Below are 25,907 nucleotides of genomic sequence, written 5' to 3'. Positions count from 1 at the left end.
TAATCTTTGTGCTGGGCCTGCCACACAGGCCTTTCTTCAGTTCGCCTGCTTTAGCTAGCTACTTAGCGTGCAGTGCTTTAGGCTAATAAATGTGTAATAATGTCCAATGCAGATCCTATGTGAATAAGCACATAGTTACACATGCTTAGCCTCATATTCAATAAAGGCATTGTTGCGTCCAAATGATACCTGAACTGGAAACAGATTAACGTAGGTTTAGCAGATCCACTGTTTTTACAATTACAATGGCAGCTTGTCATGTACTGTTATTCCACAAACACATTTGTGGATCGACAGCATGAATCGCATTTTAAAAAATGCTTCCTTTATTCTGCAGTCTTTACTGTTGTTTAATTTTATGTTTAATGCTAACTTTTTAAATATATACATTCAGAATATATTTACTCAACTGCAAAAAAAAGTTTAGGCTATCTGCACCTAATACATTTCTGAATATCGTGCTCAGGGAAAGGCATGATGAATTGAAACAAAAGATATATGCATCAAGGTTTCTTTTTCAAGTTTCTGATTTTGTTCTTGTTTTCTTTTGACAGGCTATGCAATCAGATGAAAAACTCTCCATTGGTTAGGTGTTTCTCATTCGCAGTGACCAGGAAACCTCAAAATTTTATCAGGCACAATTCTCTTATGTGATTCTACATGAAACATGAGGCCGTTTGATTTCCATTAAATTTTTATTTTAAAAAAAAGTCAAAATAATTTTGGACTAATATTTTAAAAAAAACACCCTGAGTTCTTGGTGAGAAGAAATGATATAATGTATTCACTAAAAGGCATGATCATGTGTCTGGATGGATAAAATACAACCAAACAATCATATGCCTGTGAAACGATACACAATATGTTTTGAGCATTCAGCATTGTTATGTAAAAATTGCATTTTTTATCTTAATGATACATTATTAATCCAAACTCAATTTTTTTAAACGTCTGTAGAAATAATTTAACTTGAATAGAACAGTGGTCCTTTAGCCTTAGAGAGCTAACAGACAACAGATTATAAGTGACACTGAGGATCTTGCACATTACCAGCAGACTGCAGTTGACCGCTAGGTAACTGAGGCATTTGGGAGGGGATTGTGGGTTATGAGACGAGCGTGGTGCTGGTGCTTGTGGGATGGGGACAATCAGAAAGGGGAGGGCAAGGGGGTCGGAAAGCAGAGTTGTATTGGTGGATGTTGAATTGGGGAGGAAGGTTGGGTAAGGTGAGGGGAACAGGTCAACATTCTGCTCAGTTGAAAAGGATGACAGAGGCCAGGGGCACCAGGAGGAGGAAGAGGACACTCTGTCCGATGCGCAGGGCGTTGTTGCACAGGTTTCCCTCACAGCAGTTCAGGTCCACACCATTGCTTTCTATTTGAGCATTCAAGGATCCTGAACAGAAAGTTTGGGAGGCACATCCCTTCGTTGTCATTGCCTGTCCACCAGTGGACTCTTCAAAAAGAATGGGGGGAAAAAATTAATTATGAAGAAAAATATTGATGACAGACCACACATCTACAGAAACAGCCTGACCTAGAGATTCAGTTCCTGCAGCTAGTTCTTTCATTTTAATTTCTTGCAGATTAAGTACACAGCATCTTATATTATTGCAATTAAAAAGTGACAAATCCAAATTACTACAGCCATAATAATTTACTATAGCCATTATAATTTCAGTTGTCACACATTGTGGAAGGGGAAAAAAACACCACATCAATGAGAATGGATAACGTGGTTAATGCAGAATTCAGAATCAAAGTGGCATTTATTGGTTTAAAGACAATACATTTCATCTGTAAGATGACAACATCAATGCTCAAGTAATAAAATGCCATATTTTAGTTAAATTTGTACCATGTCTATTTCCAGCATCAAATTCAAGACATTGCTGATCCATTTCTCACCTGTGGCATTAATGCAGCGATCTTCAGATCCCTTGCACTCCAAAGTACTTGTGCAGTTATTACCCACACAGGTAAAACACTTCTTTCCATTGGGGGAGGAGTTTGGCAATTCTATAACAAGAATAAGATAATGTATGAATTCTGGACATTAACCCTTTGAACGGCGGGCTTTTTGAAATTCCAAATCAGTATTCTAGAATGCCGTTGCTTTCAATGACCAGTAGTGATTGTTACATCAGCGTTAGAATGTTCAGTTAAGAACATTCTAATTGCTTACTTGCGATCTTGCGCCTTAAAGGCCCAGTCAGTAATTATGATTGCTAATTGATGAAAACTAGGCAGATGGCAACTAAGTACCTTGTGGGTTATGGTTTTTAAGGTCTTGCACTGGCATCTTAGTAACCCAGGAAACAACTTTGCTTAAAATTCTGTTACGGTTGCAGTTTGTATAACGTTACTGTGTCAATTTGCCAGTATATCTGAGGTAGTTAGGCATGGTTTATTTGGAAAAAAGATAGCTAAGTATTTATTTTCATATTGTATGCTCTATGATTGTTTTGCTTCAGTAAATGCCCACTTGTAAATATGGATTCTGTGGTAAGATCAAGCTTTGAAGTGCTTGTCGGCTCATTGGTTTTATCACCTAGACCCCTCCTAAAAATGGGATTTACACCCATATTTTAAACTTTTGACATTTTTAACACTACACACATAAAGACTGAAAAATACAACAGCTGTTTGTAGATAACTAATTATTGACAAAATGTCACTTAGAACGCTGTAATTCTCGTGTCGGAAATGTACACATGGAATATTTACCTGGAGCTAGCGCAGTGTTGCAGAGGTCGGTACTACAGCATTCGGTGTTTACAGTTTTCCTTGCGATTCCAATGTTAACAGATCCAGTGACACATTCATCCTGTGCTGCACATGACTTCCTTTTCATTGTACTAGTCAGAGTATCTCCTAAAGGCCAAAGATAGAGGGATCAAAAAAGATCAAAAATAAAAATCACCATTCACAAAGGCAATTAGTCTGCATATGAAATATGTAAGACTGCTGTTGTCAGAAGTTGTACATATTCATCCATCAGATAATGCTTATTTGAATGGGGGAGAGAAAGAAAGCCTGTTGATGTCCCAGTATTAAAAAAACAAAACAAAGCCTGTCACATATTAAGCCCTTTAAGGGACATGAGCATCCATGTCTTAATCTCAAGAACCTTATATTGCACATTGCCGACTCCTAAATTTCAAGGGACATTCAATAAAAAATAAAATAAATAATATTTCTGAAAATATATTCACAGCAACGTTTTTTTTAATGTCATCCAGGACACTTGTCATATGTAAATTTGTACTTTATTTATCTTTTATCTTTTTAGGAAGCCTTTTTATAACACTTTGGCCAGGGACTACAGATGAAAATCAGCCTTTTGCCTAAATCTGGCGTATTTACATTTGTTGTTGATTAATATGCACTGTCCCTTCTAGAGCCCGACCGATGCCAGATTTTTGGGTCCGATGCCGATCCCGATTTTGGAGAGTCCTAGCCCACCAATTACCGATGTTTTGACCAATATTTTGTCAAAAAGTGCAGCATTTTCAAATCAATTTGAAAAACTTATAATATAGTTTCTATATTTAAGAACATTTAACTTATAAGCAAACAAATAAAAATAAAAATAAACACACAAATAACTTTTTAGAAAATGTAAAAGATGATATTAAATATATATATTGACACCATCTTTAAGTGTGTGAAATCAAAATAACTCCACACCTTGCTTTTACTCCTTTCTTTTCCAGCAATCTATAAAAAAATGATTTGAAAAAATCAGTTTTTCAGTTTCAAACATACTGTCAGGGTTCTGTTGTCTTCTGTTGTCTTCCCCCTTGTTGTTCTCTGTTGGGCCGCCATACGGCGGTACCTCTGTTTTGTGTTCAGTTGATTGTTTTATTGTTTCTCGTTATCTAATTATTAGTTGCGTTGTGTCTCGTGTTCCCCTCCCTCTCTGTGGCTTGATTGTTCATCGTGCCCTCCTGTGTCTCGTCTGCGTCTTTCTATTTAAGTCTCCCTCTCGCCGACTCAGGCGCTGGAATCGTTTGCGTTGGTTTGGTTTGTTTGATTTGTAACCTGCCTGCCTGCCTGCCTGCCTGCCTGCCTGCCTGCCTGCCTGCCTGCCTGCCTGCCTGCCTGCCTGCCTGCCTGCCTGCCTGCCTGCCTGCCTGCCTGCCTGCCTGCCTGCCTGCCTGCCTGCCTGCCTGCCTGCGATTCCTGTTCACCTGTTGCTTGTCGGCCTGTGCCCTGCCTGCCCTGTTTTCCCTCGTTTTTGGGTTTTTGTATTTTTTGTTTTTTCTTGTGAATTTTTGAAGATTTTCGTTGTTTGTAAGTTTCGCCCTGCGAGTCCCGTTGTTCCCTGTTTTAATTTATTAAAGTCTTTGTTTTCCCATTTTTGGACTTCTGTTTTTTACTCTGCGTTTGGGTCCATTCCCGCACCCTCCCTGACACATACATCTTTATGAATATTATTGTTGTTATTATTTCTTAGTATCTTTTCTCAGTAAATTCATTATATTTTCTTATTTTATTTCTACTACATGATCTCAGAGTAAGACTTTATCTAGCGAGCTTCCCTGTCCATAAGAATTTGGTGGTGAAAATAACCCATGGGGCATGTTGGAACATTTTCACATCCGCCACTTTCGGCAAAACTGTAAGAAATTGGTAAAGTGCTGGGAATCTAGTTTTGGGGTCTATTTGTAGCTAACAGGCATATGTATAGCAAAAATAGTAATAAAACCCAAATCATTTTTAAATGAATAAGCTTAATTCAAAAAGTGTTCCAACGTGCCCCGCTCTCCCCTACGTAGTGTGCGATTTCGGACGCAGCCATAATTGACCTATTTAACCAAGGATTACCAGACACCGAACTCACAGGTAGCCTACGTAAACCGTTGCTTTTCCAAATATTAGAATTCTGATCACAGCTGATGACTCATGTGCCACTTACAGAATTTCACTTACCTACCTTGCTCCAGCTGTATTGCAGCACACAGTAAATCATAAATCGTTATATCTCACCTTCGTAGTGTGTTTCGGTGATACTGGCGCAGTTGGTTTTGCTCGCATGACATGTTTCTGTAGATTCCGAAAAGCATGATCCAGTGGCACCGGCTTGACACACGTAACAATCCAGTGCGTATACTAAAATATATTTTTAAAAAGCAGTTTTTTTTTTTTTTTGGAAAAACTATAGAGTTGCATTAAAAGACCTCTCTCCCTTTCCAATGTAAGACTTCATTTCCATGTTACCGTTTAATTCGTTTTTTAAAAAGCTGCATACACAAAAGGACAGGAAAAACAATGCTAATACCTCAAAGGAATTACCTTAAATTAATTTTGTATATAAATTTAAGTAGCAAATCTATATCAGATTGGATAAACATTTGAGAAGGGCTGAATTACAGTCTATGACAGAAGACTATATTATCCCCGTGCACGTTAAACTAAATCCCACATACCGTTTGTGACAATAATTTAAGTCTAGGCTACATTGTTCGTTGCGAATTTTCACAAGAGCAGGTTTTAACGGTATTACCTCCAGAGCAGAGCGCGCACGCAAGGGTGAGAGTGACTAGCGGTTTCATTGTTTCCTGTATGGTGCAGGCAGTCAACGGGTAACGTAGCCTACTTGCGACCGTTTTATATACAGTGAGCATGAGAGGCGTAACCGCGTTAAAATACATGGAGTCAGGTCACTTCTGATGAATAGAAACTTAAAATTGGATTTTTCCTTGTAATTGGGAATAGGGGCAGAAGTAGTGGCACATTCTTGCTCAAGGCAGGCTAGGTTGCTACGTCGCACGTGAACAGGATTACTGTAGCCTACTATGGCAAGCCCTTTTAACATCTAATAGCCTGTCCGGATTCACATTACAGATATCTGTAATTCATTTATGACTAGTCAAAACGCTAATTTAACATATCTCTAACTACATTTAGACCTGTAAGATTTCGGTTCAATGGAACTCCAATTAAAGATATCTACAATTCAGTTTTGACTGTCTAAAACGTGAATTCCAGATTGAAAAAGATTATTTATATATACGGAGTGTAGCACAGTGGGTAAGGAACTGGGTTTGTAACCGAAAGGTCGTAGGTTCGATTCCTGGGTAGTGCACTGTTGTTGTACCCTTGCGCAAGGTATTTAACCGAAATTGCTTCAGTATATATCCAGCTGTATAAATGGATACAATGTAAAAATGCTATGTAAAACGTTGTGTAAGTTGCTCTGGATAAGAGTGTCTGCTAAATGCCTGTAATGTAATATATTTTTAATTCCTTGTTATTGAAGATATCTAAATGATCTTTTTTGATATCTGAACCTAAGATATTACTAGTCAAAATACAATTGTAGATATCTTGAACTTGAGTTATTACTAGTTAAAAGTCATTTTAAGATATCTACAAATAAGTTTTGGATATCTTGAAACGAGATCGATCTTATTTTGGAGATATCTTCAATTAACATTCTGACTAGTGGGAATACATTTATAGATATCTTCAATAACCATTCTGACTAGTCAAAATTCAGGCCCGTGCGAGAAATGAGCTGTTAACTTTCCTGTCTAAAACAAGACGACTGTTTCGCCCCATGGCTTTCCACTTCGTAGCATTTTCTAACTTTTTAATTTTTTTAGAGAACAGCAACCACCATTTCTTAAACCATAGCCTAATTGATCACACTAGGTTTGCAAAACATTACATTTACATAATATTTTATTTGGCAAACGCTTTTATCCAAAGCGACGTGCAATAGGTGTCAAAGATATATTTAATTCTTAAATAAGAATCTAAAGAATCTAACTTATCTAAATAAGTTTTGGATATCTTGAAACGAGACCGATCTTAGTCAAAAATGGAATTAGAGATATCTTCAATTAGCGTTTTGACTAGTCTAAATGTAATTAGAGATATCTTAAATTAGCGTTTTGACTTATCATAAATGAATTACAGATATCTTTAATGTGAATCCGGACAGGCTATTGAATGTTAAAAGGGCGTGCCATATACTTAGGTATACAAAGCACTGTCTATAAGCCATTGATTAAAACTTGGGAAATCTAGACCTGCGGTTTAAAAAAATAATATTAAAATGAGGCCTGTCTACAACAAACAATTGGCTATCTTAGCTCACACAAATTAAAGCTGTTAAATTATCAACATGACTGCACTATATGTTTGAACTTTGTCTGCATCTAGTGCACATCATGAATCAAATGCATAATAATAATAATAACTATTATTATTATTATTGTCATTATATATAGAAAATTGTGTTTACATATGATTTGTTTATTATTTTATAAAATAAATTACACTATTGTACTTATGTGGCTAAACTTTAAGTGACCCACAAACATACAGTGCATTAATGGGGCAAACATGTGTCTGGGTAGGTTTGTAGGATTAAATATTTGTAATTTTTAGCTGTATTTATTGGGATGGCAGGTATGCCATCCCGCCAAGTTCCGCCTTTGCGGGGGCATGCCCCATACCTATACAGCACCGAGAGTTTGGCACTTTTCAGGGTTCCCCACAGAAATAACCACAACAGCCACAGACACTCAGCCCTTAAAAACTTTAAATTCTGTACATTCTGACCCCATTTCAACAGACAGATTTCATAAACAACTTCACACAATGTCCACACATTTTGCGTTTTCTCCTTCTTCTTCTTATTCTCTTTCTTCTTCTTCTTCTTCTCATTCTTATTTTTCCTGCCGCCTATCCCACTAATAACATGTCTTGAAAGAATTGAGGAAATATTGGGTAGCATTGCTTTGAAATGCATCTTATGTCATTTCGGTGAGGCAAGATAGCCTATTTTGTTTGTAGTACCGTAACTTGGCGTCATTTTGATGTCAATACTTTTGAGTAACTTGGCATTTTTGTACGTTGAAAACGTGTTTTTTATGAGATTTATTATACTGTGTCTGCTCCAGAGACACGAGAATGTGCCAGGATGGATGGCCTGAGTTCAGCAGATGCACTGGACAAAGCACGTTTTCCATACCGTTCACGGCGGGCTCCTGCTGAAAGGAACCAGTCTTGTTATCTCCTCTGCTGTAAGGAACGACATCCTCACTAAACTTCATGAGGGTCATCTAGGCATGGCAAAATGCAGAGTGCGTGCGCGTGGAGCTGAGAGCTGCAGTGGTCGTTCCAAGGCATCTGCACTCCAGCACCACAAACAGCACCCGGTTTCAGTCCGGAACTCACTATACCCACAACTAAATTTGGGGCGGCCAGCGTGAATCCACAAATACGAGGCTTGTGAACAAAATGAAAAAAACAAAAGCGATGTGAAAAAAGAGTGAAAAGTAAATGTGTAAAATGTGTTTTGAGTATGCCTTAGATAGGTTGTTTGAAAGAAAATGTTTGAGTAAACAACAACAAAAAAAGAATATTTCAGGTTGAATATTGAAACTGTTATGGTAAGATTTTTTTATGGGTATGGCTGTGTTCAGTTAAAGGCTTCAATAAACTAGTCTAATGCTTTACAAATTCAGCCCAAGGTTTCATTGCCTGCCTTATAACGTTAGTCACGGAGCTATCATGGTAACAGAAATGATTAACAGATTCTGAATAAAAGGACATTATCAGTGACTGAAATTACTCTCACTCTGATGAGTTTGTAGAAGACATAGTTGCTGATCCTGATGGACTGCCGCAGTACAGCCATTCAGGTTTGTGCCAGAGGTGGTTGGAGGTGGTGTATTCTTCCCAAAGCCACAATCAGAACATGTTTTTTTTTGTTGAGAAATTCACTTTTTAGTTATCTTGCCCAGATTCATACGACAAGACTGGCCCCAAATACGTACGTCCCTGTACGTCCTGTACAAGGATATTAAACAATACGGACTGCATGCTAAGAGTGTTAACTCTATCAATGCCTGCAGATGTACGGCACTAACTAGGTAGTTCGAACCTCAGATCTATTCTAATCCACCTCTTGCAAGCGAATTAGTATGATGTTGATTACACCGCGTTATCGCAATAACTTACTTATGCGCATCAATTTGTAGCGATATAGGCAAATTGTTTCGTGGAGATAGGACAGCATCACTTCCTCACTCTGTCACATCACAAAATATGATGTAGGTGATCATTCCAAAGTTTGCTGAAAAAAGGAGGGCAAAAAGAGTAAGCAATTTGATCTTTCAGGGCTTACTTCTTGTCTTTATGTCAATAAATGTATGTTTATAAATGTTGTGAATCATAAAATAGGACAGTGTCCTCCATTTGGCTTGTGTATTTCTATTTATTTATTTATTTATTATTTATTTTTTTGCAATATCTGGTGTTTGCCCTTACAGCAATGAACTGCCTGCATGGACATTCAGCTAAATGTTCTGCCAGTGGAATACGCCCTGTAACCTGTTAGCTGTAAATTGTATATGATAGGATACGATGGCTTAAAACTTTTCTCTAACCCTGCCGAACATTGCCTACAGTACTTCACAAGTGGGGTCATTTAGAAGAATATCAAGCTTACCTCAGTTAGCAGTATATTAATTATTTACGTTGACACCGACAAGCAGGAAGAAAGCCGCTGCCACAGGAAACCAGTTAGGTTTGTCAGTTTAATTCTCGTAAAACAGTTCACAGGGAACAGAAACTTTAAAACAGGAACCGAGAACCAGTTTGTCTTCAGAGGAAGTGTGTGGGTCCGTTTTGCACACCTTATTTGGAAATGCTTGCACTAGGCCTAGGCTACTCGCTAAAACTGCCTATTTGGGGAGAGCTGGCTATATGATAGTATTGCTATTGAGTAGCCTATTTTTGTGCATCAATTGCACTGATACTCAAGGAAAATCAGGGGAAGATTCCGCCACTGCCTAGTGATTAAAACTGATTTTTCTAAATCGCATCTATCATTTAATCTCCTTAACACAATGCGAAGAAGCTGTGTGTCCCTTTCCCATTGCTTCAGATCGTTTGCATGCTTGTTAATCACTGAAAATTAATTAAAACGAGATCAATGATTAGTTTAAAGGAAAGTTTTGCGCATCACCAATTTTCAGCTCACCAGTCGCCGCTGGTTTTATTTTGTTTCAATTCTACAGTTTAAGAAAGATGGATAAAGGAGGAAGAAAGGGAGGACAAAAGAGGAGGATGACCGATTATTTTCGTGGGTAAAAAAAATCTTAGCATTAATGACACACAGTAAAATAAATATTTTATGTAAAAGCTTGCAACAATAGTATACATTCTTTTTAAAACATTGTTTTCCTTAATTACAATTATGTGCACAATACATTGGGATGGCAGGTATGCCATCCCGCCAAGTTACGCCTTGGCGGGGGCATGCCCCATACCTATACAGCACCGAGAGTTTGGCACTTTTCAGGGTTCCCCACAGAAATAACCACAACAGCCACAGACACTCAGCCCTTAAAAACATTAAATTCTGTACATTCTGACCCCATTTCAACAAACAGAATTCATAAACAACTTCACATGTCCACACAATAAAGCCCCAAACTAAGGGGATTTTGCGTTTTCTCCTTCTTCTTCTTCTTCTTCTTCTCTTTCTTATTCTTCTTCTTCTTCTCATTCTTATTTTTCCTGCCGCCTATCCCACTAACAACATGTCTCCCCATTGGACATTTCACTGACACCAGCCAAATCTTCACCTACACGACCCAATGAAAAACTTGCATACACACGCAAAATACCCATACCTTTTTACTCTGAAACATTTGCAGTTTAATCAGCTAGTCTGCCTGTGCCCTAGTGGGCAAGGTTACAGCCTTGAGAACACAGAGTCGTAGGTTCAAGCCCAGCTAGGAACGTGTTTCTTTAACCTGCTTCGACCCTCACTAATTATTGTCTACTACTTATCAATTATTGCTTTTGCACCATATCTACCCGCCGTTCACCGTTCAGTTATTAACCGGCTACAATATTGCTAAGCCATATGCATTATCACTTACCGTCTGTACGTTCAGTTATTAACCGGCTACAATATTGCTAAGCCATTTGCATTATCACTTACCGTCTGTACGTTCAGTTATTAACCGGCTACAATATTGCTAAGCCATATGGATTCAACGGGAGCTCTTCTGTGCTTACTGGCCTGTGTTCTTCTTTAACCCTCCTGTTATGTTGCGGGTCAAATTGACCCTTTTTAAAGTTTTAAAATCTAGGAAAAATACTTAAAATTATTTTTTCAGTATGAAACTTCTTCTACTGGCCTTAATTAGTGTAATCAACATTTTAAATGAAAATGGTTCATTTCATGTATTTGCAAACCCCCCCTGTATGGGGATTGACCCGGGAACATTTTTGCTGTACCTAAAAAATGAACAGAACAGGAGGGTTAAAACCACCGGCAGGTTTGCTAATGATATTTCACGCATTGCATAGCTTTGGCATTGTGCTGCACTAACGAAGTCACAGACTGGTAAACCTCCGGTTTATGGTTTGAATCCCGACTCGCCCTCAGGCAGATCATTTCCTCTTTTACACTAACGTTTTCTTCCGCTTATATTTGCTTTACCAAAACTCACTCACAGCCATCCATATGCATTTCATGACGCAAATGTATTCCTTTTTTTAAAAAGTTACACCAGTTCATCACTGTGCCATTTCTACTAACTACATTTCTTCACTTGGCTACCGTACAAAACCATCATATCAGCAAACGCCACGTTTCTACATTCATGTTACCTCGCCCTGTTCTCTATCTAGCCACATAGGCTACAAACAATTACTACGTACGTACGTTCTGCAACTCCGCATTAAAACATTACATTTAAAATCATGATTCACTCATAAGTATAACTACTAGCACTGAACATGAGAAACACATTTGTGCAATAGATTGTACTCGTTATTTAACCCTCCACTTCAACAACTATTGTCAAATACAGACTGTTATATATACCGTTTGATAAGGAAACTAAGCTCGCTCATGGTCACTTCATTTACTTCACACTATAGTCTGTGATCATGTCAACCTTCACTTACATGCCCATTCTGTTAAAAAACATATTGTTTCAACTACGCAATTTCATCATTTCGCCTAATTTATCTCACACTTGTTATTTTCTCATATGCAAAGCCTGCTGGGACATATGCGTCTGCTCCTATTCTCCACTATCAACTTTTCCGGTTCTATCTAGCTTAACAAAACAGCAAAGAGGATTCCTACCTGCAGATAAGCCTATCAAAATGCCTTATAAACCTTACAAACACTAAAAGTGCATCTTCACGAAATAACAGACAACGGAGCAGGACAGAAGGGTACACAAGTTGCGACCTAGGCAGCTCTAATTCTACGGGCTTGCTGAATCTTTTGTCAATCAAGGCTCGTTGGATGCCCGTCAAATCCGTGAGTAGCCTACATAGCTACACTGGCCATATTTCACCTTTTCTGATGCGTTTACAATTACGCCACCGCACGATTTGTCACAGCCACTGTTTTACATATATAGCAAACTGAAACTTCTAAACGTACACGCTCATCAGACTGTACAAATTCACACAATGATAGCCATAATCCACAACCGTTTCTTACAGGGTCACTTCGCATTTCTCACTCTCGTAATAAAACGCTTTGCAAAAAGAAATGATATCTCATAAAAAACACGTTTTCAACGTACAAAAATGCCAAGTTACTCAAAAGTATTGATATCAAAATGACGCCAAGTTACGGTACTACAAACAATATAGGCTATCTTGCCTCACCGAAATTTCATAACATGTATTCCAAAGCAATGTTACCCAATATTTCCTCAATTCTTTCAAGTCACTTGGCCCTGTGTTTTGTAATCTTACCATATTACAATGTCATGCAAACGTTGTGTCAGATCAAAGTGTCAAATATTTCGTATTGCCTCATGGAACACATTGAAATTCATGTAGAAAACTGCTGGTCAGTCACTACAGGAAGCATATTTCTCCAGAAAACATATGTTTATACTTGCTTCTGAACTGAATTTGACTAAATGTACAAGTGATTGTATATTTGCAACGTACAATAAATACATGTAAAATACATATTGTACATACATACATAGAGAACTTCTTTATCCCCATGGGGACATTTCCCTCGCAGCATGTTACATTCACATTTACGAACAGGCAACTTTCACTTGCAGTGGAGTAATATTTGACCAGGGTTATCTGTACTTTGACCCAAGTAATGGGGTTGTGTAGCTACTTTGTCCACCACTGAAAATGTCCAACCGATTGAGACGTTAGTCAGTGCAAATGTTCATTAATGATCAAACTGTAAGGCGTAGGCTAGTTATTGGTAACTTGAGCAAGCGTCAGTACAAAAAGTCATGAATGATAAAACTGTAACACACTGATTAGCAAATTTCAGTTGAGAAAAGACAGATGTAGTTAGTTATTTACAAGAAAGTGTCAGTATTAAATATGTACTGAATTATCAATCTATAACATTCTTTATTCATAAGCAAGTGTCTGTACAGAAATGATCAAGTTCTAGCTAATCGTGCATTCGGACGGTCCTCGTGAACTCCTAAAGTCGGAAATTTATCACGTGACCAAGTCGTATTTACGAGGTGTTTGCGTTCGGGCGGTCATGGCAACTGGTAAATGTATCACATGAACAATACATATGTCCGCTGGGGATGTAAAGGACGTGGACCAATGAGATCACCCACTGTTGGTCAGATGATAAATCACTGAGAAACAGAATGATCTGAATGATCTTGAAAGATTGTGGTCAAAGAATCTACAGAGGACTACATTTTAAAATTTGAAATGGGATCCAGATTGAATTATCCTGGCACATCTTCATGCAGCAAAAAAACCCCAAACAATCCTGATATTTGGCGAACAGAGACTTATACTTGTGTTAGTTTTGTTTCTGAATTTTCAAAATTAGGACTACAGCATGCTTCGTAGCACACAATGTCAAACTTTTCTCACTGTGCCTGTTGAAACCTGTTCTGTCAGCAAAAGGTCAAGGTCATTAGCATAGCTAACGTTATTTAAAGTAACGAACTAACTAGCTGCTAAGGAGCTACTCTATTGGTTCAGTCATGTTTCTGCCATCTTAGAAATATTTCAAAAGTAAGATCAGTTTTATCATTTGAGGATACTGAGATAATTATACATGCTTTTATTTCATCATTTTTTCATCAGAAAAAAAACATTGGAATAAAACAAATTTGAATGTGAATTTTGGCTCTAGAAGGCTTGTTATTGGTAATGTATTAAAAGCTTTATGTCTGGATGTATTAGGGTGCTTTCTCCACCTTTTGTCGCCAGTGGCACTGCCACTGTGTAGTTGTCTCCTATGCATTTTTTCCTTTCACTTTCATTTCTCTGTAAACGAGTATGTGGTGTTCTGTGTCCGTTACAGTTTGTATTTACAATTGAAAAAATCGTTTTCGGCTTTGCGCCACATTTTGTCCCTCTCCAACAACATTGCAGCAGTAACCCGGGCATGCAGATTTTTCCTATACAACATCCGCAGAATCCGCCCCTTTCTCACCACCTACTCAACCCAGCTCCTGGTCCAAGCAATGGTTCTATCCCGCCTGGACTACTGCAACTCTCTTCTGGCTGGACTACCGGCATCTGCCACCAGACCCCTGCAGCTCATTCAGAATGCTGCGGCTCGTCTGGTCTTCAACCTCCCCAGACAGTCCCACGTAACTCCCCTGCTCACTACCCTCCACTGGCTGCCTGTTATAGCTCGCATCAAATTCAAAACATTGGTTCTAGCATACCAGGCAGTCAAGGGATCAGCCCCAGCATACCTCCACAAGATATTCAAACCCTACATGCCAGCCAGATCCCTCCGTTCTGCTACCTCAGGACGCCTAGCACCTCCCCCTCTTCGCACCTGCACTTCCAGAACACGTCTCCTGTCTGTTCTGGCCCCACGATGGTGGAATGACCTCCCTGTGGAGGTCAGAACAGCTGAGACTGTGACCCATTTCAAACGACGACTGAAGACCCACCTCTTCAGGCTGCACCTCTCCCCATCCCTCCCTTCCCCCCTGTAAATGACTAAAACTTAGGGTTGTAACTAGGCAGCTGTTTCATAGGTGACTTAGTCGATGCGCCTGTCTTAACGACTAATTGTATTTTTATTTATTTTTTATTTTTCCATAGATTGCGTTGTTGCCGTTCTCGTTGTTAGTGTTAATCAGTTTAACCATCAGGGTCCAAGTTGAACTATGCGGTTGTTCCCTGTACTTGGACCGATACTTCTCTCTAGGGTTTTCGTCATACTTGTTCCTGGTTATGGTTATACACTTTGTTGTACGTCGCTCTGGATAAGAGCGTCTGCCAAATGCCTGTAATGTAATGTAATGTAATTTTTTCAACTGTAAATACAAGCTGTGACGGACACAGAACACCTCCTATTCACAGGATGGTTTTTCTGTTAGGCACGATGATAGGTCCCAGTTCCCTAGGGCAAATGAAAAATAATACTGGTTAAAAAAATATGGATTGAAAAATAAATAAATAAAAGCCAAAGCCACCCAAACAGCTCCATAAAACAGTAGTACTTTTTTAGTACAAGGTGTGCTGCGCACGTCGGCCTTGTAAAAACTTAAAACTACTTAAAACTTTTCTCTAACCCTGCCAAACATTGCCTACAGTATTTCACAAGTGGGGTCATTTAGAGGAATATCAAATAGCTAACGTTATTTAAAGTAACGAACTAACTAGCTGCTAAGGAGCTACTCTATTGGTTCAGTCATGTTTCTGCCATCTTAGAAATATTTCAAAAGTAAGATCAGTTTTATCATTTGAGGATACTGAGAGAATTATACATGCTTTTATTTCATCATTTTTTCATCAGAAAAAAAACATTGGAATAAAACAAATTTGAATGTGAATTTTGGCTCTAGAAGGCTTGTTATTGGTAATGTATTAAAAGCTTTATGTCTGGATGTATTAGGGTGCTTTCTCCACCTTTTGTCGCCAGTGGCACTGCCACTGTGTAGTTGTCTCCTATGCATTTTTTCCTTTCACTTTCATTTCTCTGTAAACGAGTATGTGGTGTTCTGTGTCCGTTACAGTTTGTATTTACAATTGAAAAAATCGTTTTCGGCTTTGCGCCACATTTTTTCAACTGTAAATACAAGCTGTGACGGACACAGAACACCTCCTATTCACAGGATGGTTTTTCTGTTAGGCACGATGATAGGTCCCAGTTCCCTAGGGCAAATGAAAAATAATACTGGTTAAAAAAATATGGATTGAAAAATAAATAAATAAAAGCCAAAGCCACCCAAACAGCTCCATAAAACAGTAGTACTTTTTTAGTACAAGGTGTGCTGCGCACGTCGGCCTCGTTAAAACTTAAAACTACTTAAAACTTTTCTCTAACCCTGCCAAACATTGCCTACAGTATTTCACAAGTGGGGTCATTTAGAGGAATATCAAATAGCTAACGTTATTTAAACTAACGAACTAGCTAGCTGCTAAGGAGCTACTCTATTGGTTCAGTCATGTTTCTGCCATCTTAGAAATATTTCGAAAGTAAGATCAGTTTTATCATTTGAGGATACTGAGAGAATTATACATGCTTTTATTTCATCATTTTTTCATCAGAAAAAAAAAACATTGGAATAAAACAAATTTGAATTTGAATTTTGGCTCTTGAAGGCTTGTTATTGGTAATGTATTAAAAGCTTTATGTCTGGATGTATTAGGGTGCTTTCTACACCTTTTGTCGCCAGTGGCACTGCCACTGTGTAGTTGTCTCCTGTGCATTTTTTCCTTTCACTTTCATTTCTCTGTAAACGAGTATGTGGTGTTCTGTGTCCGTTACAGTTTGTATTTACAATTGAAAAAATCGTTTTCGGCTTTGCGCCACATTTTTTCAACTGTAAATACAAGCTGTGACGGACACAGAACACCTCCTATTCACAGGATGGTTTTTCTGTTCGGCACAATGATAGGTCCCAGTTCCCTAGGGCAAATGAAAAATAATACTGGTTAAAAAAATATGGATTGAAAAATAAATAAATAAAAGCCAAAGCCACCCAAACAGCTCCATAAAACAGTAGTACTTTTTTAGTACAAGGTGTGCTGCGCACGTCGTCCTCGTAAAAACTTAAAACTACTTAAAACTTTTCTCTAACCCTGCCAAACATTGCCTACAGTATTTCACAAGTGGGGTCATTTAGAGGAATATCAAATAGCTAACGTTATTTAAACTAACGAACTAACTAGCTGCTAAGGAGCTACTCTATTGGTTCAGTCATGTTTCTGCCATCTTAGAAATATTTCGAAAGTAAGATCAGTTTTATCATTTGAGGATACTGAGAGAATTATACATGCTTTTATTTCATCATTTTTTCATCAGAAAAAAAAAAAACATTGGAAAAAACAAATTTGAATTTGAATTTTGGCTCTAGAAGGCTTGTTATTGGTAGTGTATTAAAAGCTTTATGTCTGGATGTATTAGGGTGCTTTCTACACCTTTTGTCGCCAGTGGCACTGCCACTGTGTAGTTGTCTCCTATGCATTTTTTCCTTTCACTTTCATTTCTCTGTAAACGAGTAGGTGGTGTTCTGTGTCCGTTACAGTTTGTATTTACAATTGAAAAAATCGTTTTCGGCTTTGCGCCACATTTTTTCAACTGTAAATACAAGCTGTGACGGACACAGAACACCTCCTATTCACAGGATGGTTTTTCTGTTAGGCACGATGATAGGTCCCAGTTCCCTAGGGCAAATGAAAAATAATACTGGTTAAAAAAATCTGGATTGAAAAATAAATAAATAAAAGCCAAAGCCACCCAAACAGCTCCATAAAACAGTAGTACTTTTTTAGTACAAGGTGTGCTGCGCACGTCAGCCTCGTTCATCAGTATATGACAGGATATGATGGCTTAAAACTTTTCTCTAACCCTGCCGAACATTGCCTACAGTACTTCACAAGTGGGGCCATTTAGAGGAATATCAAATAAAACATGTGACTGAGCGTGTTACACAAGCTTACCTCAGTTAGCAGTATATTAATTATTTAACCGCACGTTGACACCGACAAGCAGGAAGAAAGCCGCTGCCACAGGAAACCAGTTAGCTTTGTCAGTTTAATTCTCGTAAAACAGTTCACAGGGAACAGACACTTTAAAACAGGAACCGAGAACCAGTTTGTCTTCAGAGGAAGTGTGTGGGTCCGTTTTGCACACCTTATTTGGAAATGCTTGCACTAGGCCTAGGCTACTCGCTAAAACTGCCTATTTGGGGAGAGCTGGCTATATGATAGTATTGCTATTGAGTAGCCTATTTTTGTGCATCAGTTGCATTGATACTCAAGGAAAATCAGGGAAAGATTCCGCCACTGCCTAGTGATTAAAACGGATTTTCCTAAATCGCATTTATCATTTAATCTCCTTAACACAATGCGAAGAAGCTGTGTGTCCCTTTCCCATTGCTTCAGATCGTTTGCATGCTTGTTAATCACTGAAAAATAATTTAAACAGTTCGAGATCGATGATTAGTTTAAATGAAAGTTTTGCGCATCACCAATTTTCAGCTCACCAGTCGCCGCTGGTTTTATTTTGTTTCAATTCTACAGTTTAAGAAAGATGGATAACGGAGGAAGAAAGGGAGGACGAAAGAGGCGGATGACCGATTATTTTCGTGGGTTAAAAAAATCTCAGCATTAATGACACTCAGTAAACTTGAAATATTTTATGTAAAAGCTTGCATCAATAGTATACACAGGGTTCATACACTTTTTCACCAATGATTTTCAATTACTTTTCCATGACTTCTCCACAACCTTTAACTGAATTTCCATGACCAAAACAAATGACTTTATCTCAGCGGGATGATTTAAAATTATTTATTGTAACACTAAGTAAACTTAGGTCTGCATCTGAAACATATGGTGCCTCTCTAAAACAAATAAACACCAGACAGACACACTTAGATACATCCTCTCATATTTTAATTTGAACAGTTTAACATTTTTGTCAATGTCTCAAACAGGGCTCGAAATTGCGACCATTTTGGTCGCATATGCTCCCGAAATTTAATCTGGTTTCTGAATTTTCAAAATTAGGACTACAGCATGCTTCGTAGTACACAATGTCAAACTTTTCTCACTGTGCCTGTTGAAACCAGTTCTGTTAGCAAAAGGTCAAAGCAAGGATGGCTTTTGTATCTGCAGACATCCCACCTCTCCCGGAAGTTCCGGGAGTCTCCCGCATATTGATAGCGGCTCACTGGCGCCCGCAAATTATGTACAATATCCCGGAAATCAGGAAGCGAGAGGGAGATTTTTAAAAACATTTTTAGTATATGTGCTGCCGAAGCGAGCACACGAGCGAGAGGGAGAGAGAGACAGAGAGAGTGAGTGACAGACGTAGCGAGAGAGTGACAGAGAGCATCCCGACTGGTCTTCTTTGTGCTAAGTAGACTTATCAATTTTCTCTGTGGGCGGGCTTTACAGTCAAACTCTCTCTTCATTGTGCATCAGTTCAGTTTAGTGTCCTGCACAGACCTGCAGCGCCGCTGAGTGTTCCAAAAAAAGAAAATATAAGACGCACTTCACCCCAGACTACACTAAAGTGTACCCCTGCCTAATAGGGGTGAAAAATAATGACAGTGTTGCTCGCTGCACTGTTTGCAACAGCGACTTTTCTATTGCCCATGGTGGGTTAAATGATTGTAAAAGATATGTTGAGGTGAGTTTAACAGGTGTCGTTTTTCATTAGCATAGTTAACGTTCTTTAAACTAACGAACTAACTAGCTGCTAATGGGCTACTCTATTGGTTCAGTCATGTTTCAGCCATCTTAGAAATATTTCAAAAGTAAGATCAGTTTTATCATTTGTGGATACTGAGATAATTATACATGCTTTTATTTCATCCCGCCTAGATTACCGCAATGCTTTATTTTCATGTTTAAATCAAAAAACCCTGGCTCGCCTTCAGACCGTACAGAATTCTGCAGCTAGGCTTTTAACGAGGACGAAAGGTTCATCTGATTCAGATTCTCATATCACCCCAGTGCTGGCCTCCTTGCACTGGTTGCCTGTGAAATTTAGAATTTGATTTAAAAATGTTATTAATCATATGTAAAGCATATATGTATGTGTGTGTGTGTGTGTGTGTGTGTGTGTGTGTGTGTGTAAATTGTTTCAATATGTGATCAAATAAATTGTTCTGTTCTTTCATAATCAAATGTCCTGTATTTTGGGGGTATATGGGGTTGCTTTCTGGTGACCTCCACTGGTCAGAAACAGAAATCGAAGCACCACTGCACAACAGTCACCAACACAGAAAGGGGGGATGCCCTCTCAAAATGAAAAAATAAATAAATAAAAATGCTGTAAAACCCAGCTTGTTCTTTATTTGTTTGACATGCCAAGTGTGGGAAATCTTCATATACAGAGAAAAAGCAGAGGAACCAAATCCAAAATGCACATGTTATAGTATTTATTTGAATTGATGCTGATAATAGGGTAGATCTGTGTACAGTAAAAAGATCAAGATCAGGATACTTTATTGCCATTTCAGTAAAAACTGAGAGAGGTTTGTTGCAGTGCTACTCAAAAAGATTAGACAAACCCAGTCCCACAAATTCAATACGCACCATTTCATAATAAATTATCGTCAATAATCAATGTAGTACAAAGATTATCCCAAAAGAAGTCAAGGCTAGCTTCATCCTCCCAACACAACTAAACCTAAATGAAATCAAATGTCTCAGGGATCTCTTTAGCTGAAAGGGGAGTCATCATCAGCTAACTGGATGATGATTCCACACTTTTTTAAGGATGAGTCTCAGATCCCACCTGCAACTGAGATTATCAGTCTTTTCTCCAAAGTCACTGGTCTGTGCCTTACTATTAATAAATGCCAGTGATCAGTCCTGGGAGGCAGCTGTGGGCACAGCATCCTCAATTAGTGGCATCTCAGTTAAGCCAAGTCATATATCTTTGAAATATGTGGTCTTAATCTAAAGAAACATTTATTCTACTACGCTGAAATCTGTAGTTCTGAGTAGCTGAAATAAATAATATTTTTGAAAATAATTTTTTAATACAACGTGTTTTTTCTCATCCAGTTTTCCCAGGTCTCAGGAATATAAAAAATAATAGAATAATAGAGATATTCTTTATAAAAACATTTTTATTTTTGAAAGTGGGTTTTATCTTAAAATCGTTCTGGTGAGTCAGATAACTTGATTCACAATGTTCTTTATTCATTTATCAAAAGAGATTTACGCAATGGTATTTCATGCCATTCCAAAAGGTGTAGCTCTATTAAGGGACATTCCTCCTAAATCTCATCTACTCTCAACCCTCTTGATTCAACTGTATGAAGGATCTGTTTTACTCAATTAAAAAAAAAAAAACAATAGCAAGGGTAATGTACTTCAGGCAGAAAAAAGTGCATCAAACTCCTACAGTAAGTGCCTGTATATTGCAACAACTGAGTCATCAAGCTTAGCTGTAGAGAGTATGGCTGCTTCCTCAAACATATCTGATTACAAATAATGTTAGAGCTGTTTCATTTCGAATAATCAATAGATACTGCCCTGCAAATTCTTATCTGGAACAAAAATTAAGAAGGACATCGATGTATTTTGTTATTTTTATGTAATTGACCCTGAAACTATTTTACAGTTACCTTTGCATTGTCCCTGCACTTAAATGCACTGTTTGAATTTCATTACTGCATAACTATGATAGAAATAAAACAACAATTACAAAAATTTACTTATCATATTAGTAAAATTTCATATACACAAACACATGGAAAACCACTTTTTATTTTGAAACGAGTTTGAACAGTACAGTCCTGGGCAACAAAAGTGGGCCAAGCCCAAAATGGCAAAATATTAAGCTTTTAATGGTCTTAACAACAAATCATTGGTCAGGAAATTAGTGAGAATTAAACATATAGATAAAGTAAGTTAGTATGGGATAGCTTTTCCCTTTGATTTCTTTAAATGTTTAAGCCTTGTGGGTAAACTTGCAGACAGCTTAGAGAAAGAAGAGTCAATGTTGTTCCATTCAATGTTGATGGCTTCAAACAGTTGATGAGTAGTTGAAAAATGTTTCCCGGTTAGTTTGTGTTTAATGTGAGACCAGATATTCTCTATACGGTTCAGATCTGGACCAGGCCAAAACATGAGCCTGATGGACTTGTTCTCAAGCCACTTTTTGGTGGTCTTTGCAGTGTGGGCAGGAGCATTGTCTTGTTGAAAAATAACATCTGATCATTCCGCTTAGCAGCTGAAAAGGCTCCCCCACACCATGACACCTCTTCCTCCATGCTTAACTGTGGTAGAGATGCATTCATGATTGTATTTCTCACCAGATCTTCTAAGACACCTCTCTGGAGCATTACTGTTGTTTCAAAGCGTTGACCTATTCTCTAAATAGCTGATAGAGAAATAGGGATTTCCTCTGCCTTTAGGGCCTTGTAAATTTTAGAATAGCTACAGTTGGCCTGACGAAGACCAGCTATGCGGTTTCTGACAGCAACCCCTGCATGATATTTTGCTTTTTTTGGAGCAGATTTTCTCGCTCCTTTACCGTGGGACTCACAACACTGCATACTGTAGATCTCTCCCTGCTCTATCAATCCTGGTTCCATTTATGAGCTTGTTATCAGGCCCTTGATGGGCTGCATCAGGTGTGGCAGAGAGCGGAACGGGCTCAGAAGATGCTAAGTGATAAGGAAGAGAGTCACCAGGAGACCGTTCGTCAGTTAATGGTGAGAATTTCACTTCTGAAATAATATATTTTTAATGAATTAATTGATTAATTAATTAATTGATTGACAGATTAATTAATTAACTGTAGAAGGAGCTTAGAATTTATGTCAGTCCCCAGTGCTCGAAACACAAGTTTTCATGGTGACCAATAACTGACTCTTTTCTGTAGTGGCTCGAAATGAAATCATTCATCTGACTCGTGTGTGTTTGTTCTTGTATGAATGATGATGGATATGAATGATAATATTACCCAGCTGCATACATGAGCTGGGATCCAATTCAACAGTTGATTCATGTAATGCTAGCTTTAGCAGTAGTAGTTATCCTCAGTGCTTTACTTCCCATATAAATTGACCAGTCCTGCCAGTATTCTGATCTGATATTCGTTTTGGAAATGGTATTTGAATCAATGGACAAACATGTAGAATTGCTTCTGTACTGGTGTGATTTACTGAATTACTTCACTTAATACTCAGCTGTATAAAATGTACAATATACCCCCAAAAAAAGCTAGGTGTGTATGGCACTTTGGCGTAAGGGTGTTTTTCAAATGCATAAAATGTACATCTGCCTCTTAAGGGCAAGAAGGAGAAGGAGTTGGCTGAAGCACTGAAGGAGATGGAGCAAGCGCTGGACAGCAAACTGCTGGAACAGGAGCGGCTGGTGTCCGAGGGGTTCCAGAGAAAAGAACAGGCCCTGAGGGAGGAGATCCAGAATCTGAAGGAGGATATGGAAATCACAAAGGAGAGAGAGAAGGCTGCCCAGCAGCAGATGGTGACGAGCCTGACCATGGCCATCGCTGATGGTTTCCAACGCTACATGGAGTACAAGACAGCCTGCGAGGAGAGCAAACTACTGGAACTGCAAGACGCGGAGAGAAAATACAAGCTCCGGCCGGAGTCGGGTCAGCTCCACCACGGCCCCAGGCCCGGCTTAAGCCAGGGCGGGAGGTTAAAGCAAGGCGCTCCGGGGCAAGGAGGCCCGAACCTCCAAGAGCACCAGCAAGGGGAGGACGAACCTGGACAGGCACAGGCAAGCTCCTCTATGGCTGGCGCGGCGGTGGAACAAGCTCATTCAAAGTCCAATGTGAGCCCCTGAGGAAGGAGCAAATCCGCAGCGTGAGGGCAGTACATTGAATTCCGTATGGTTGGCTGCAGGTTACTCATTAAAAAATGTCTGATTTTTTAAAATTTATGTTTTACAAATTATAGCTTTTGTTACACTGTTAGCATGCAGCATGTTTCAGTAATGTTATGCTTGGAGGCTTCTTGGTGATGCAGGTTGTAGATGAATGGAGATGCAAATTAGATGTACTTACGCATATGCTCAAGCTCAGTTGAGTAAGGATTCATGTATTTACCCTGTACAGCACTGAATTAAGTATAAAGATAAATCAATTTAATAAAATAAAAGCTGTAAATTTATTATAATTCCAACCTAATTAAAGGGTGTTATTTATTGCCGTATTGGAAGGTAGCTCCATGTGTAAAATTTATCAACCTTTTCTTGTTTGATCAGTAATTCATTACTACATAGACACAAGGTTTAATAGTACATGCAGCAGCAGGACCACTCTGCCACTGCAGGCGATGCCTGCTGGCTGCAGGTGCCCGATCCACCAAAGGGGTCGCTCTCGCGCAGCGCGCTGGGGGAGTTCCCTGCTGAGCGAAACCCACCAGTCCTTCTGTCACGGACGCGGGTCAGATAATACAGGTTCACACCTAGGATTGGACACATGGATTTTTTTACCCGAGTTGTTGCGTCGGGGGTATGTGAAGGGGGTATGTGACGTTGCGGCAGACTACAAACAAGCCGCCCTGACAGCCTTGATTCCTGTCTCGGGTCCCTGCGTGATTTTAAAGTCTGTAGCACTAACTTTCTCTAACTGCTGCTTCAGTCAATGTTTTACAGAGGACTGCAATTTCTTTAATGTTTTGCACTGAATATTCTTGTGTCCCTATGTATCTGTGCTGTATGTGCAATGAGTAGGTGTGTTGTGCATTTTCTAATTTTCCATATCTCTAGACAGGTGTCTGCTGTATAAATTAAGGATAAATAAAAAAAATTATGTTTTTAGCCGTGGCCACAACAACACAATGAAAGCAACCATTTGCCTGCTGAGATGAAGACCACTCTACTTTGGCTATGGGAACGACCTTGTGTAGGGGTGGGGTGGTTAGAGCGTCATCTGCAGGTGGGGAGGGAGCAGTTTAGCTGGCCTGTAACCATACCTGTCGGCAATTTTCAGCAATTGTTAACTGTTTATATGCTCTGCCAGCAGTGAGACCGGGGCGCGGGAATGAGAAACGTGGCGTTCGTTTCCTTCGGTGGCTGTGTGTGTTCTGTTTGTTTGGTAATACGTTGTGGTTTAAGCACACAATAAAACCCGCGCGCATCTCATACTTGCGCACTGTGTGGTTTGTGGGGAGAGGAACATCAGGTCCCGTTACAGAACTACACTCTTATTGCTTCGCAAGCCTGTAGCAGACGTTCCCGTACTGACTCCCATGTTTGAACATCGCTGCATCCTCCTGCTGTTCCGGGCCAAGCAAGAGCAATGCGGTTGTTGATTTAACATTTTTAACCAAAATCTCCTGACATTCCAGTTGTTTTATTTTATTTTATTGATGTGAATTGCTGGCTTAATTGCCAAGCGTTTTAATCAGATTTTACAAGGTTAAAACCGGAATATGGTAGTTATTTGAGGTAACTGCTTTTTTATTATTTCTTTGGTCACTGTCAGTATGGCCACTTAATGTATGGTGTTATTGCAGTTTTAGGTGATTGTTAACGTTATCTGTGTAAGACAATATATATGCTCAATTTTTAAAAATGTATTATTCACGCCTTTTACCAGCTCTTTACCTTTTTACACAAAGATTTAACACATTTTTGATCATTTATTTTTCACAGTAGGCTACTACTAAGTGGACAGGATTCATGTTGCAATTGATCCTATAATTGCTCTCATCCACACTTTAGCCATGCATCTTTAATAAAATACGAGTCTGTAAAGAGAAATCTCTAAAGTTTTGGAATAAAATCTTTATTTTTCATTTGTTCCTTCATAATTTCCATAAACATGCAGTACATGCATGCTGCCTGTCATATTGTCTCATTCTATATTAAAATTTTATGTTAAAGATACACTATATGATCAAAAGTATCTGGTCACCCCTTGATCTAGTGCTGTTTTTCATGGTTTGAGCTAGGCCCCTTAGATCCAGTGAAGGCAAATTTTAATGCAAT

At 38.8% G+C, this 25,907-nt stretch overlaps 2 protein-coding genes across 3 annotated transcripts in view; both read right to left on the bottom strand.

Moving 5' to 3' along the window:
* Window positions 1-25,907, bottom strand: part of LOC118220194 (guanylate-binding protein 1-like) — a 122,436-nt gene that overhangs the window by 56,381 nt on the left and 40,148 nt on the right. The window lies entirely within an intron of this gene.
* LOC118220219 (urokinase plasminogen activator surface receptor-like) lies at window positions 677-18,206 on the bottom strand. Its single transcript, XM_035403970.1, has 6 exons — window positions 17,919-18,206; window positions 8,979-9,093; window positions 4,992-5,114; window positions 2,727-2,873; window positions 1,908-2,018; window positions 677-1,455 (listed from the first exon to the last, which is right to left on the bottom strand). Exons 2-6 carry the CDS (start codon window positions 9,034-9,036, stop codon window positions 1,253-1,255), a joined length of 642 nt encoding a protein of 213 aa, XP_035259861.1. The 5' UTR covers window positions 9,037-9,093; window positions 17,919-18,206; the 3' UTR covers window positions 677-1,252.

Source organism: Anguilla anguilla, chromosome 1 (assembly GCF_013347855.1).
Source record: "Anguilla anguilla isolate fAngAng1 chromosome 1, fAngAng1.pri, whole genome shotgun sequence".
NCBI classification, from domain to species: Eukaryota; Metazoa; Chordata; class Actinopteri; order Anguilliformes; family Anguillidae; genus Anguilla; species Anguilla anguilla.
This window is presented reverse-complemented; position numbering and strand designations above follow the sequence as displayed.